General features: G+C 42.7%; 1 protein-coding gene across 1 annotated transcript in view; it reads left to right on the forward strand.

Annotated features, from left to right (window-relative positions):
• smad3a (SMAD family member 3a) overlaps nt 1–17,063 on the forward strand; it is a 51,666-nt gene that overhangs the window by 22,624 nt on the left and 11,979 nt on the right. Inside the window, exons 2-3 of the mRNA XM_055154806.1 lie at nt 9,260–9,453; nt 9,569–9,717. Of these exons, the coding sequence (XP_055010781.1) occupies nt 9,260–9,453; nt 9,569–9,717 (343 nt within the window). The remainder of the gene's footprint in view (nt 1–9,259; nt 9,454–9,568; nt 9,718–17,063) is intronic.

The raw sequence follows: 17,063 nt of genomic DNA on the forward strand, positions 1-17,063 counted from the left end.
GTTAGTACTGTGGTGCTGTTAGTACTGTGGTGCTGTTAGTACTGTAGTACTGTGATGCTGTGGTACTGTTAGTACTGTAGTACTGTGGTACTGTTAGTACTGTAGTACTGTGGGGCTGTGGTACTGTTAGTACTGTGGTACTGTGATGCTGTGGTACTGTTAGTACTGTAGTACTGTGGTGCTGTGGTACTGTTAGTACTGTGGTACTGTTAGTACTGTAGTACTGTGGGGCTGTGGTACTGTTAGTACTGTAGTACTGTGATGCTGTGGTACTGTTAGTACTGTAGTACTGTGGTGCTGTGGTACTGTTAGTACTGTGGTACTGTGGTACTGTTAGTACTGTAGTACTGTGGGGCTGTGGTACTGTTAGTACTGTAGTACTGTGATGCTGTGGTACTGTTAGTACTGTAGTACTGTGGCGCTGTGGTACTGTTAGTACTGTGGTACTGTGGTGCTGTGGTACTGTTAGTACTGTGGTACTGTGGTACTGTTAGTACTGTAGTACTGTGGTACTGTGGTACTGTTAGTACTGTGGTAGTGCTAGTACTGTGATACTGTGGTAGTGTTATTACTGTTAGTACTGTGGTGCTGTTAGTACTGTGGTACTGTTAGTACTGTAGTACTGTGATGCTGTGGTACTGTTAGTACTGTAGTACTGTGGTACTGTTAGTACTGTAGTACTGTGGGGCTGTGGTACTGTTAGTACTGTAGTACTGTGATGCTGTGGTACTGTTAGTACTGTGGTACTGTGGTGCTGTGGTATTATTAGTACTGTAGTACTGTGGCGCTGTGGTACTGTTAGTACTGTGGTACTGTGGGGCTGTGGTACTGTTAGTACTGTAGTACTGTGGGGCTGTGGTACTGTTAGTACTGTGGTACTGTGGTGCTGTGGTATTATTAGTACTGTAGTACTGTGGTGCTGTGGTACTGTTAGTACTGTAGTACTGTGGTGCTGTGGTACTGTTAGTACTGTAGTACTGTGGTACTGTGGTGCTGTTAGTACTGTGGTACTGTGGTGCTGTGGTATTATTAGTACTGTAGTACTGTGGTGCTGTGGTACTGTTAGTACTGTAGTACTGTGGTGCTGTGGTATTATTAGTACTGTAGTACTGTGGTGCTATGGTACTGTTAGTACTGTAGTACTGTGGTACTGTGGTGCTGTTAGTACTGTGGTACTGTGGTGCTGTGGTATTATTAGTACTGTGGTACTGTGGTACAGAGCAGACAGCTGAGGGTCGGGCATCTGTGTCAATGTCCCATGACATAACCTCCTCTCAGGGGCCGTGTTCTGGGCCCCGGGGAAGTCCTCAGGTCCATATGGGTCAAATATCTAATAATGATTTTTCAGACAAACATTGTTATTGCAGCTTCTTGTTCATAGTTTGATTCTGTTCAAAGTGCACATTTGAAACACATCCAGAATCACATCTGACCTGATCCTCTACAAGAAGAGGTCGAAACTACAGCTACAAGATGTTTCTGTGAAGACATTCTGTTTAGTTCTGTGCAGAGGACTTTCTGTCATTTACATACGTGAAAACTTTGCGCTTTGAGAATTGCCCCAACTCAAAATGTGATTTGGATTCAGCTCCAGTGCACATTCTGTCCCACTGATGATCAGAGATGAACCCAGAGAGGTTCTGTTCTTTAAGCACAACACTCGTCTGTGTGAAAATGAAAGAGCCACATTATTATTATTATTATTATTATTATTATTATTATTATTATTATTATTATTACCTGGGAACGTCACTGTCAGTGATTGTGCTGTGACTTGAGACAGGGCTGAGTCTGACCTGGGGGGGCCCTCCCTCCTCTAACTCTCTCTCTCACACACACACACACACACACACACACATGCATGCATACACACACGCGCACACACGTACACACTGTCAGGTGCAGTTTGCTCATCCCACACACACTCTGTCAGAGTTGGTAACATCAGTGGTCAGATTTCATAGATCTGATTGGCTGTATTTATTTAAACTATATTTTTATGTCATGTTTTCAACAGCACCAAATAATGGCGTCATTATTCAGTTATGTCAAGTGAACAGCGCTGTACCTGATTTTGTCTTAAAAACGTGAAAAACAGAACTAGTTCATCTGAAACACTTTGCAGTGCTCTATAATGATTTGTCAAGAGCTGTTTATATAATCCATGGAAAACTGTAATGGGGTGCAGGCTCTTTAAGGACGAACGGTGAAGACTCCGCTTTCACAACCTGGGAGTGAAGCTCTGGACTGCAGGCTGAGCAGAACCTCGTTTAAATACTGGTTTAAGTATCAATGAGCACGTACTGTCCCACAGACGTCTCCTCCACTGTGGACTGGAGTCTCTCTGCACTTCTGTGATTCCCATGAGGCCTCTGCTGTTGTGCTTTTGGGCTCTACAAAAATACATTGATTTGAACTTTTGCCCTGAGGTCTGTGACTCACACTTTTACAGTAAAACCCTCTCTCTCTCCTCTTTCTCTTTTCTCTCTCTCTGTACTCTGTGTTCTGATTCCCTTTTCTCTCCTCTTTCTCTCTTTCGTCTTCCTCCTCTCTCTCTGTCTATACTCGCTGTCGTGTCTCTTCTCTCTCTTTCCACCTTTTATCTTCCCCTTATCTCTTATTGTCATGCCCCCATCTTCTCTCTCTCCTCTCTACCTCTCCCCTTTACTCTCTTTCTCTCTCTCTCTCATTGTCTTATCTCTTCCCTCTCTTGCTTTTCTCTCTCCTCTCTCTCTAGTCTCTGTATTGTCTTTCCTTGTTTTCTCTCTCCCCCCGTCCTATCTCTCTCATTGGCTTCTCTCTCCTCTCCTGCTCTCACTCTTTTGCTCTCTTCTCTCTCTCTTTCTCCTGTCTTTCCTGTCTTTCTCTCCCCCTCTTTGCACACAGTATGAGATGGACACTGGATTTCTCTCCTCTTCTCTCTGTGTCCTCTCTTCACTCACTCTTCTCCGTCTTTTCCCTTCTCTCGCCTCTCTCTCAGTGTCATAAGCAGTGTCACAGTAGCGTAGGTATGCACACACACGCGCGCACACACACCACACACACATGAGGAGCACACAAAATCGCACGCAAAGACAAAAAGTCGGGTCACGCCTCCCCAAACTCAGGGAGAAGAAAATCGCAGGCAGAATCGGGCCAATTCTCCTGTAGTGTGTGACGGCCTTTAGTCAGCAAAAAAAAAAAAACGTTTACATAAAGATTTCCGTGGGACACCAGCAGAAAGGAGAAGTGAGGGAGGGAGCTGAAGACTTGGTATTTTGGGTATTTGTAAAAACACAGATAAACTGATGATTCATAAGTTGAATCTGTCTTTATTTAAATACACTATCACTTTTTTTCCTGCATAGTGAACTCCCCCTGCAGGTGTAATCCTGTGAGTGCAGTTTGGGTCAGATACACACAGATATGTAACAGTCTTTTATTTTAGAATTAAAATTAGAATACAGTTTGAGATGTTGTCCTTGTATCACACCTTAGTGTGTGATCCAAAGCCTGGTCCACAAGGCTTCACACCATGAGGGAGTGAACATCTGAGAAGATAATCACCACAGCTCTTATTCAGACCCAAGTCATTCAGTTAGAGTCCTGCACGAGGAACACGAGGAACAGTTACATAAAATAAAGTCAAGAAAACTCTAAAATGTTCCCTGTCACTATTACAACACCTGTCACTATCACAGCAGCCCCTGTCACTATTACAACACCTGTCACTATCACAGCAGCCCCTGTCACTATCACAGCACCTGTCACCATCACAGCACCTGTCACTATCACATCAGCCCCTGTCACTATCACAGCACCTGTCACTATCACAGCCCCTGTCACTATCACAGCAGCCCCTGTCACTATTACAACACCTGTCACTATCACAGCACCGGTCACTATCACAGCACCTGTCGCTATCACAGCACCTGTCACCATCACAGCACCTGTCACTATCACATCAGCCCCTGTCACTATTACAGCACCTGTCACTATCACATCAGCCCCTGTCACTATCACAGCACCTGTCACTATCACAACACCTGTCACTGTCACAGCAGCACCTGTCGCTATCACAGCACCTGTCACTATCACAGCACCTGTCACTATCACAGCAGCACCTGTCGCTATCACAGCACCTGTCACCATCACAGCACCTGTCACTATCACATCAGCCCCTGTCACTATTACAGCACCTGTCACTATCACAGCAGCCCCTGTCACTATCACAGCACCTGTCACTATCACAACACCTGTCACTATCACAGCAGCACCTGTCGCTATCACAGCACCTGTCACTATCACAGCAGCACCTGTCGCTATCACAGCACCTGTCACTATCACAGCACCTGTCGCTATCACAGCACCTGTCACTATCACAGCAGCCCCTGTCACTATCACAGCCCCTGTCACTATCACATCAGCCCCTGTCACTATCACAGCACCTGTCACTATCACATCAGCCCCTGTCACTATCACAGCAGCCCCATGTCACTATCACAGCACCTGTCACTATCACATCAGCCCCTGTCACTAACACAGCACCTGTCACTATCACAGCAGCCCCTGTCACTATCACAGCACCTGTCACTATCACATCAGCCCATGTCACTATCACAACACCTGTCACTATCACAGCACCTGTCACTATCACAACACCTGTCACTATCACAACACCTGTCACTATCACAGCCCCTGTCGCTATTACAGCACCTGTCACTATCACAACACCTGCCACTATCACAACACCTGTCACTATCACAGCACCTGTCACTATCACATCAGCCCCTGTCACTATCACAGCACATGTCACGATCACAACACATGTCACTATCACAGCACCTGTCACTATCACAACACCTGTCACTAACACAGCACCTGTCACTATCACAGCCCCTGTCACTATTGTCACTAGCACCCTGCACTATCACAACACCTGCCACTATCACAACACCTGTCACTATCACAGCAGCCCCTGTCACTATCACAGCACCTGTCACTATGAACTTCTTTCACATCTTTATCTTTTTTTTTTTAAATCAAATTAATCCCAATTGAACATAAACTAAATGTACATTATAACTTACATTATGTAAACAGGGAGTATTTGACTTCTGTGGGGCAGCAGATTTAGATCATCATGTTCCCTTTCAGTGTTGTAAAAATGCTATATTCACACAAAAAAAAGCAACAATGTATTAACATATTAAAGAGGTTTCACTTTCATGTTTAATGTGGTAAGTCTCCCTCCCTTTTGCTCTCCGTTCATTCCTTCTTCTGAGCAAATCATTGTGCATCCTGCTAATGAAACTACTGCATATGCACTGTTTTTTTATCATGTATGTGTGTGGAGAGTTGTCGTGAGCATGTAAGCTTGTGAGCGGAGCACTGCAAATAATCTGTAAAGAGGGTTTGAATAAACATCTAATGACATCTAAACCCTCTTCGGCATGTTTTGGGTGAGGAAACAGGGTTAGAACATGATAGAAAGCTCCAAAAAGGTGATTTTGCATAATATCCCCTCTTGAAAAAATGTCCATTCACAACATCTTTACATATTTATGAACATTTTAAGAGGTTTGATTGTGGTTAATGTAAAGATAAGGCATGTGATGAATGTTCGTGTAGTTGGGAGCATCTAAACTAGATTTCAATATGAAAAAAAAAGTTCCAGCACATAGACTAGTATACACACATGGACACTGTGGAACACGTGGTATAAAGTACTAATTATTTAAAGATGAAAACGATGAGTTTTGTTTTTTTAATCATTGCAGTATTGCTATTGTCCCTCTATATAAGTATATTTCTGAGTGTAAAAGTTGAAATGTGAGAGTTCTGTGCTTCTGTCAGACTTCTGTAGTTTTCACATCCTCAGCAAAATCAGTAAACGCCGCTGTTTTGTGTCATGTGAAATCTTAAAGGGGAAGTGTTCATATTTGCCACGTGACCTCGTGAGTCAGAACTTCATCTGAGGCCTGTGAGTCAGTTCCTTTACAGAAGGAGTTTCCGCTCTTCTGTTAAGCTCAAAAGCTCAAAACAAAACTCCAGAGTCTCACATGAAATCAGCTCACACAGGAAACATGCATGAGCTAACAGGAAGTGCCATCACGCCCAGAGCAGAGCGCCCAGAGCAGAGCGCCCAGAGCAGAGCGCCCAGAGAGAACACCCAGAGAAGAGTGCGGCCAGAGAAAAGCACCCAAAGAGAGCTCTCAGGGAAGAGTGCCCAGAGTGGGTGTTTGAGTAATTTTTACACAATAAAAGGGAACATGGTGATCATGTGTTATCAATTAATATTCCACAGAAGTGTAATAATGCCTCTTTAAAGCTTTTCTATCTGCAGATTGTATATTATAAAATCAGAACTTTATGACAAAAATCAAACCAAACACTTTGTCACTTCATCCAGCTAGAAAACATTTTTTACAAACTTAAAAGGCAGAGCCGTGTAAGTCATGATATGGTGTTTTGGGGTGAGTTGTTCTTGTAGCAGAGCAGTGTGGCCTCCATCACTGAACACTTCTGTGAAATAGAGCTGAAGCATCCTCCCCTTTCACTCTTTCACCACCACAGTAAACAAGAGTCAAAAACAGAGGCCTGTTGTGCTGTGTTCAATGACTGTCCCAGATGGAGCTGCCCTCAGGGACTTGACCCCTGCGTGACCTGGATGTGTTTGGACAGGGGCGCACTCATTGGTTCATCAGGAGGGATTTAGTGTAGCCTCTGACCTCCAACTATAGACACATAGAAAACACATATGTCCCACTGTCTCCTGCAGAGTGTGATGAGTCTGTCTGGAGTATTACAGTACATGACTGCACAAGGACCAGGCCAGAGTCAATACACAGTGTCAAATGTCACTACTGTATATCAGACGCTTCTTCTAAAAAGATGCAGCACATCATTTTTTTGGAGCTTTTCTCATGAAAATTTTATATTTATGTTTAGAATCCAGAACAGCTGATGGCAGTGACCTCTGCCCCATGTTTTGGGCCCATTTTGTTCATTTTGGTCTTTGGACTGAGGCTTTATACACATGTTCTTCATGCAGAATATCGGCCCGATATATATCAGCCAACCAATATATCGGTTTGTGTCTATTAAAAAAACTTTTCAGTATCAGTGATCTGACCAAGTATCTGACCCATACGTCAGTCAAAAACTGTACAACAAAATGATTTCAACAGAAAGTACTAGGGAACTGTGTACTTATAGGCTATGGGAAAAACTAAGACTAAACTCCCAAATTTCAGCTTATTCACTCCATGCTTTCCTCTTTCTACTCTTATACATATAAATCCTTAAAACCTAAATAAAATCCAGTGACTAAAGACTACAGCCCCGGTCATAATGATGTTATATTTATTCAGTTCCAGGCGTTTTTATTGCCAAAATCACTTACTGGTCTCCATGAAGATAGCTCAGTTTCCTGCCATTTTGTGGAACATCATCTCCAGAGAACAGAAGGTTTTGGACTCTCCACCAGAAAAGTTACACAGGGCCCTTTTAATACTTCATTATTATAGCTAATAGTACTTTAGTAATTCTCCTCCTTGTGAACACTGTAAGCACTGTGACTGTGATTGAGCTGTGAGAAGAGCTGTGCTGACATGTTCATCATTTGGTATTAGGGATGTAACGATATTAAACCTCTCGGTATGATACTTTCGTGATATGCATCTTACGGTTCGATATTTATTGTGATATTTTGAGGAGGCTAACAGAATTTTGAATATGCTGCATTTCCTTTTAAAATGCCTTGACAATACTTTGGTTGTGTCATTTAAAAGTGCTTGTAATAGTTATTTCTTCATGTACTAATAGTCGGCACTGAAACGGAGAAAAGGCTCTATGTAGGTCTATGTAGTTCCCTGTGTGAGTTTTTAGCTATGTTGCTGCACTTTAATAATTTAAAAAGGAAGACTTCGATATATTGTGATGGCCCACAGTATTATTGTGATCCTTGTAACGATATGATATTTCACGATGTTTGGGTTGTTACATCCCTGTTATCTCTACAGTGATCCTGTGTGAGTCTGTATCTGTGTCAGTGATGCTTAAACTTAAAGGGCCCATATCACTCTGTTTTCTGACCCACGCTATAATATATAATGTAGTTTCCTCATCACAAACGGACCTGGAGTCATGTTTTGTTTCATTCACACATGTTTAACACACAAACCTGCACATTTAGGCTGAGTTCCTCTCTCAAACAGAAAACACTCACTTCCACCTTGTGCTGTCGTGGGAATACAGGAAGTGCTACACAGTCATAGAGCTTCACTAGAATCATTTGGATGATTTCAGCATTCTAACATGACTTAAAGAGTCAGACTACGTTTACACTGAAACGAATCTGGGTATCACCATATCAACGTATCGGAAATTATCTGCATCTAGACATGTTGTTTCTGTGTTTGCAAGCCTTCCCTATCCACACAGCTTTGAGCAGATTTGTTTACATTTTACAGAAACAAAACTTAAAACTGCTTGGCTAATTTGCATAAACGAAGCACTCAAAAAACAGCTGCTATTGTGCTCTGATGCGGTTCAGCTTCTGTCGGAGTAAAGGACACAATTCAGTGGAATATGAGTGTTCTTTCTGTGACAGAGGGATGTTGATGCTGATGGTGAGTCTGTTCTGTGCTTCTATCACGTTGGAGATGGTTCATGTTAAACTTTTTAGAGATTATACATCTGCAAGTTGTACGCATAGGCCGTGTATATGAATGGACATATATTCTAACCTCGTACCGTTTTGGTTCTGAATTAGTTACTTCACAGCGCATAGAACTACATCAGTGTATCAGCGTTTTCAGGCGTCCACACACTGCTGGATTAGATCTGTACTCAAATGAATTTGTGGGAGCTGGAGGCACCAGATCGTTCTGTCTCTGGAGCCGTTTTCAGTCGGATTAGTGTGGACAAACACTGCATCCACAACGAAAATGACTCGAATACGTACTAGTGTGGACAGGGCCTCAGTTTGCTTAATATCAGAAGTGATGTTGTTGTTGGCCTTGTATTGTGTATCACATGGAGTTATGTGCCCTGCCTTTCCAAGACTTATTTGTTGACTGAAATATTTTATATTATATAATACTTTACAAACTAATGCACGAATCATATTTCAGAAGTTTATACAGATCTAAAGAGGAAGACAGGAGATGTTGTTATTTGTGGAGGAAATTATGGTAGTCTTTCTGATTTGCTAATTCTGTTTATTCAAGTGTGATTTGGAGTGGATTGTGATGAACGTTGTCCCTGTGCTGTGCAGGTCTCTGGATGGGCGTCTCCAGGTGTCCCACAGAAAAGGCCTGCCGCACGTCATCTACTGCCGGCTGTGGCGCTGGCCCGACCTCCAGTCCCACCATGAGCTCCGGGCCGTGGAGCTGTGTGAGTACGCCTTCCACACCAAGAAGGATGAGGTGTGCGTCAACCCCTACCACTACCAGCGCGTCGAGACCCCAGGTACACCCAGACACACCCAGACACACCCAGACACACACCCAGACACACCCAGACACACCCAGACACACACCCAGACACACCCATAAACCACTACCAGACAGACCCATACACACAGCAACCGACTCCTACCACTACCAGCCCGTCGAGACCCCAGATACGCCCAGACACACACCCAGACACACACCCACACCCATAAACCACTACCAGACAGACCCATACACACAGCAACCGACCCCTACCACTACCAGTGTATCGAGACCCCAGGTACACCCAGACACACACTCAGACACACACCTGGACACACACCCATAAACCATTACCAGACCCACATCCATACACACATCCATACACACACCCAGACACACCTCAAAACACTACCAGGCAGACCCAGACACACAACCAACCCCCTACCACTACCAACATGTCGAGAACCCAGGAACACCCAGACACACACTCAGACACACACCCAGACACACATCCAGACACACACCCATATACACACCCGGAAAGCACCCCTAGTGTATCTATATGAAGAGACGCCCAACCGACTGCAGTAACCTATGCTTGGACTGAGTACTCGCACACAGTCTGGAGTTAATATTGAGTACATTATGATCATGTGTAGACTGCGGATGATGTGAGCCTACCACTGCACTCGAAGGGGCAGTGGCTGTCACGAGATATATGAGAACTCGACCAATCAGATCACTGATACGACACTACCAACATTACTCTCATCTCATTGATGATCAATTGTGGCGCTCACCTATACATCACACTCCATCTTCGCTCATCTTATTTGCTGCCTATAGTCCCATAACAGACACACCGACCCGCCTTGCTAACCACCATCACTATTGAGACTTATGGTACAGCCACTTACAACTACCCACCTCTCACTACGACCCTCGCAAGATGCATGGTGGCCCCACTATATACACCGCGATTGGCTTCAAGCGACTGATATTGCAGTGGGAAGTGCTCGCACGATTGCAGATTAACATCATCTCATCTACCTTGTACACAACCCACATCTTAGATAGTACTATAGTCACGCAATCAAGTAGTGTCCATCAGGTTCCTACTCAACTCTAGCTGTATCGTAGACGAGCCCGTGTAACTACGCACACACCATCAGCCGCAGCTCACGATGAAAAGACATGGCCTGTTCACCTAACCACCTCATTGCACCTTCTGAGTGGGCATGTCACCACTAGTAAATGGGGAACTGGAAGGACACCACTCACTCTATACTACTGCTCTCTATTTGCCACTTTTCCGTTGTCATCTACCATATATTCTTTCCTAGGTAAAATATCTCTCAAGACGACTATGCTCTTAATAATATTATGTGGGTTACAGAAACGAGGTTATTAGGTGGTGATGAATGAAAATTAGCACCCACACTATGATTTAACGAACTGCGTGTACATGACACAGCCACTAGGTCGCATAGGAGCACGCTAAGTGCTGATGAGATGTCGTCTCGCAGACGTGTATTTCATCGGTGCAATGCACTATACTCCTGTAATCATCCCTGCTCTAATATAATATCTGCATCAGATAAACTTTCAGTATTAAGATTAGCAACGTTTGTCTTGTTGCCTACCGTCTCCTACACACTACAGACTAGGATTTTATCATTATTGCCGACTCCTGCATCACATTTATTATAGCTCACACAGTTTCCAGACAACACGGTTCTTGTTTATAGATCATACCCTAGCTGTGACTAATTGGGGAGCGTGTTTTATTGCATAGCAGTTCTTCTCGCAGCATTTGTCCATTATTATGCTTTGTGCTATATTTCTACTTCATAGCTGCCTCAAGTTGAGCATGTTGAGTGGTCACCGGTTGTCAGTATGTGCTGCTGGCAATCACCCAGGTGTTAAGGTGCCTCCGGCTAACTCTACTGTCACACCTTAGATTGACTCACCTCACAAGTTCTATTCCCTACTATTCTTGAACCTGCAACTCAAGTGTCAGCCACTCGCGAATTCGCCGGAAGTGTATGAACACCGGTATGCAACTGCCCAGCGTGGCAATCGATCACGCATTTCAGTGCATATCTGACACCCTCACAGGCTTTATATCCACGCTGACACTAGTTTAGATTTGACAAACATATTGCACATACATTCTGTTGCCCTCCGTCGCTCGCCAGTCATCTTTGCTGCCCTGTCTGTCTTGTTCCCCTGCTGCTTCTACAACCCCGCAGCATGGTTAAGCTACGTAAGGTTTGTAACGCTCAGGAAATTGCAAGTCTGAGATCACCGATAATCATTGATGTACCGAGACCTCGTGGTGGTCATCTGTACTAGTGGGTCATTGGCTAGGTACATTAGAGCATGAGCACGATGGGACACTAGCGTTGTTTGTTGGGGTTTTAATATCTCCAGCCACTCAGAACAGCAGTCGGTTTTTATGGATAAGTGTACTAATCACATTCCCTGAAGTGTTGGGGTCTGTGACTATCACTATACTGTTAGTATAATGAATAGCTACGCTCTCACTCACAGGACACAATGTATAACAAGTCGCACAGAACCACAATGATGAGCAGGACACATATAGGGATAAACTGTTAACTCAATAAATTGACCAAGCTCGTGTGTTATGCACCATATCAGAAAAAACTAAAATGTTGCTTAGCATCTTAATAATACTGAAAATAGCTGGTAAGATATGAACTTATTTTGCTTCTCTTTGTTGAAGCGGATTGTGTCTGAATGAATGTCTATTAAGATTTGAAATTGATTTATGATCGGTTAGAACGAAGTGCTTAGTCTAATTATGACCGATATTATATAAATAACTCTGATAAAATTCTCAGTTTAGATGGACTTCAATTGTCAAGATATTCTTAAATGTAAATGGTCTATTTTTTGAAGTTATACGCTATTTGTAGCAACTTGTTTTACTTATCTCATACTACAGAATAGCATCTAGAAGAATTGCTCAGCGCATACCACTTGAGATCACGCGGCTACGCACTCATAAGCCGCCTAAAAACAGATGCATGAATGACAATCTTAGAGAACCTCTTTTAAAGTGTGTGGTGATATACCACTTGATTGAGCACAGTTATGGCGCTACAACATTTCAAGTGCAAGAACTATAATGAAGAAATATACAGTTTTTAACAGCTTTTTTAAGGTACTTAGTTCTTTGAATTAAGTTCTTGTCAAGGTATTTTAAAAGAAGGAAAAAGATAGAATATTAACAATGTTTGTTCACAGATAATATAGGTTATATTTATCTAAAAATGAGTCTGTTGCAGCTCTTGTTAGCCGTTTGTGAGCCACTATGAATATTGAATCGTGAATAATATTTTATTTAATACGTAGCTGGTGAGAAATCTAGTTGCTACCGGTAAGGTAATTGCGACGTAAAACAGCTAAGTATGCGATCTTAGTCATTTGCACATACACTTGACACTCTCCTGTGCTCACTACATACTCTGTGTTGCAACGCAACCATGCTTCCTTAAGAGAGCTATAAGTATATATATCACATAAATAAACTGATGAAAGTGGTCCTCTCTGAGTGACACGTGATCACGCTCAAGGCCTGTATAATTTATTTTGGATTAGGCGCTTCGAAGAAATCGCATGGACTGCGATATTACACTGGATGCTTGACGAGCCCATAGGTTGTTCCGCTGGAGTTTTGGAGTTTTATGACATGTCTAAGTGTCAATCAGTACTGGGGGACATCGATACTTGAATAGACATCTATATATCTACGGTCCTCAATTACACTGATCTTTAGATGGTTCACTGTTAGAAAGTCATCTTATCTCATACCAGACAGCTATCTCGTATAAAGCATCGCCCATGGTCACAGTTTGTCCTCGATGGCATGGTAGAGTGAGAGCGCGAGCCGCGCGCTAAGGTAGCTTGAGTCGAGGTCATGGAGAACGCAAAGAGAGGAGCATGAAAGGAGAAGCGCCGAGAGAGTAGCATGGAAGAAAGAAGAACACAACGCCACGCAAAGGAAGAAGGTATAACTCACAGAACATCGTGTCTTTCATGGTCCAGCACACCATTCGTCCGCACGCGCAAGAACGCGTACTGAATTTACAGAACTTGCGGATCTATCTGGTGATGCGCAGGGACTGTCAGCGCAGAGACCTCGCATCACAAGACCCGCGCCACCGCAGATGCACGAAAGATCCAGAAAATTGTGTACCGGGACAGCTATTCGAACAAATGGACATGAGAGAGAATGAGCAGTAAGGACCTGCTTCACTAACAATTTTGTGCAGACACTATCTTATATATCTTTAATTTATTTTGTCTCATGTGTTGCAGAGACATTTGAGGTACTCTTAGACCCACCACGCTTTCGTGAGTATCTGAGAATTACTTATCAGCTTAATATATGTATATCACGATGCCACTATCATAGAGATATTGAGTTAGCTTGTATAAGGTTGCTACATTAGGAGTATGACACAGGATATAGAAGTATTTCACTCAATACTGCAGCTGTTCACCACACCTTCCTTCAGATCGACTACATGTGTACACAGATGTACAGATTCTCATTAGCATGTTGAGAAACTTCAGGCACAGTATACCTGAGCAATCAAACATTGTGACAATCATCCTCAAAGTAATACTCACTAACTTTAAAGATATGACATATAGCAGCACATCTACTCTAGACAGCTGGGCCACTCTTCTCTCTCTCTGTCTCGCCACACATATCTCCACTTACAATCTTGCGCGAGTGCTGGAGATGAAGATGGCGATGGATGCTGATAGACACTCTCTCAGAAAAATGTCAGCATCACTCAGATCGACTTCTCGGTTCTGAAGAGACGGGAAGCGGAGCTAGATCCACATAGGATGAGAGGACAAATGACTTCTAAGTGTAAAGTGTCTTGCCAGACATTTTACACTATGATCTCTTTTTCGCCATCATATATTTGAGTTGGTGTGTGTAGCTTGTTTAGAACTTTATAGGAGACATTACTTAGAAGTAGTATAAAAGTTCATATCTTTTTCTGACCCGTACTCCTGTTGCTCTATATTGAAAACGCTTCGACTCAATCGACAATGACGGTTTTTTATTATTATAGATATAATAACCTGAGGATGATCAGGTATGGAGAAGACCAGTTGAACGGTCATCATGCTACTGATCACTCATCTACGAACATTGCGGCATCGCAGTAAAGCACAGCCGCTCCAACATCCTTGGCTCTCTTACAGCATACTCTCCCAATTCACAAAGAGTCACGTAAACACAGCTGTCTCGCTGAACCTGCAACTCAACTTAGGTGTCGGCAGAGCTCACAGCGAGTAGAGCTCCTCACACAGTTACTTTGCACGCGGTATATTGCTAGATGAGGCCAACCTCGCTCAAAGTCAGTAGCTTGAGATGCTTGAGCTGCTATACAATGTTAGATTTTAAGATGTCGAATATTATATAAGATCTTAAGGGAGAGTCCAGATAACAATTCATCCAATTATACTATATCACGATTACCATCAGAGTGCAACTTATTCTGGACTGTGATAATAGGAGAGTCTCGATGAAAAGACGGCCTTATATTCAGATTGTATTCTGGCCATGTATTATGTAACTCGTCTGCATGTGTATTAATCGGTGGATCAAGTTAATTTTTTAACTCATCTGTATTAGGCACAAAAGATTCGTCTATGATGACTGCTTTTCTCACGACAGCTAATTTTGCAAGGTTATTGTAGAAGTATGGTATCAGAACATAGAAACACTCCAGTAGCACCAGAAGACGTTCACACGCGCTATACATGTGCAGTGAATGACATAAGCAGGTTCATCGTTGATAGTAAGAAGATTATTGTCTGGGTTCTATTCTCCGCACACTCTGCTAGTACACGAGACTTTTAAGTTTATTCTCAATCTATCGCACGCAAATAAGATCTCTGAGCGTGCGTTATTCACCTTATATATGCAGTAGCGAACATTACTTGGAAGTGAGAAACGCATGCTTTGTCGATGTCTTCTGTGAGGTGATACTTAGTAGACTTTAGTGGAACCAGGACTCTGCATCCTAGACTAATGAGCTCGTGTCACGCTCACATTGAAATGTCAAGTATGAGCGTCCCACGTTAGGTCAGGCAGCTATCTGGAGATTAAATTACTTCGTGTTGTGATCGACTGTAATTGTGTAAAGTAACTTATGAAGTCGAACCACCTATCGCTCAAAGACTAAAGAATCGCACTGACTACACCACACGCGTCCGACCATTTAACTCGCGCATGACTTATAACTCATAAGCTATCAGAGTAGTGTGCGGAGCTGTCCGTGGTGTAGCATTTGAAAGAGATATTGGGTACGGGAGAAGGACAGAATGTAACTACAGAATCTATAGGACTGACTCTCAAAGTATCGATAGTCTATATGAAATGTGAGCACTCATACGCCTTCTGTCGTGTGAATCCGATCTTTTGTTAGTGTAGCTTGCCATAGATTGGACGATGTGGAACTCACTTCTCAGATACCCTCAGATGTATTTTAATTAGTCCAGGTTGAATACACCAGTAGATTATCAGTGGTGATGGGTATGGTAGTGTAAGAACGCAACTCTCCAAAAGGGTGACGCTGAGATAGTTATTTGAAAAGTTTCACTCGGTAGGCGGTATAACTATAAGAGACGCTCGATAACATCGAGCTACTCGATAATGGTACTTGCTGTATGGATTTGTCACGAAGGACATCATCATAAACACAAGAGTGACCAGCGAATCTCGCCGATGGAAAACATGCTAGATAGAAATCATGAATCTTATGTGGTAGAACAATACTATAGGAACTGGTTCACTCTTGTTTTTTGTGTGACCGAACAAATTCAGTTTGGTATCAATTGTTTCTGTAAGAATTGTGATTGCCACAAAGCAAAGAATCACGAAAACATAGTACCACGATAGGGTTATATATATATCACCAACTACACTCAAAATATAGAGCTAAAGGGAGCAGCTAGGTGTTCATCTGTATGCAACATATAGAATCTCCAAGTAATGTTCCAGTTAAATGTATATTAAAGACAAAGACCTCAATATTTACAACACTCAGAACTTGGTATTACATGCTAGAGATATTTTAAGTTCGATCAGTATGCAAGTATCGTTGGGACGCGTAGGTCACTCAATCGACACGAAACCTCGGTAGTGTTGCTGTGTTTAAGATACTCTATCATTTCACTCAGACCATTGTTTTGGATGTTAGATGACTCCCTCGATTTTCTACGTACGATATTGCATCTACGCCGTCAAAATTAGATCAGACAATAGTGACTTTCTATTTTCCTACCTTTTGATCTGAATACTTTTAAACCACAGAACTTGCTAATTAATCTTTAGTGTTGTCAGAGTTATAATGAGTTGAACGGGCGTTTGTAATATCAAGGGCGCTTTGGAGACAATGGTAAATTCTACAATCAATGATATCCTCGGTTAAGGGTTTTGCTGATTTGACCGTTTTAATAAAAGACACACTGTGCAGTGATTCTAATGATCGAGTCGCCTATACATGGTTTACGATAATGTCAAACGAACACTGAGCATGTCATCAAGGTGTGTAACAGATACGCTTTCGCTGTCGACATGGAGAGAAT

This window comes from Boleophthalmus pectinirostris, unplaced genomic scaffold (genome assembly GCF_026225935.1).
Source record: "Boleophthalmus pectinirostris isolate CB_2022bp ecotype Guang Dong unplaced genomic scaffold, ASM2622593v1 HiC_scaffold_19, whole genome shotgun sequence".
NCBI lineage: Eukaryota > Metazoa > Chordata > Actinopteri > Gobiiformes > Gobiidae > Boleophthalmus > Boleophthalmus pectinirostris.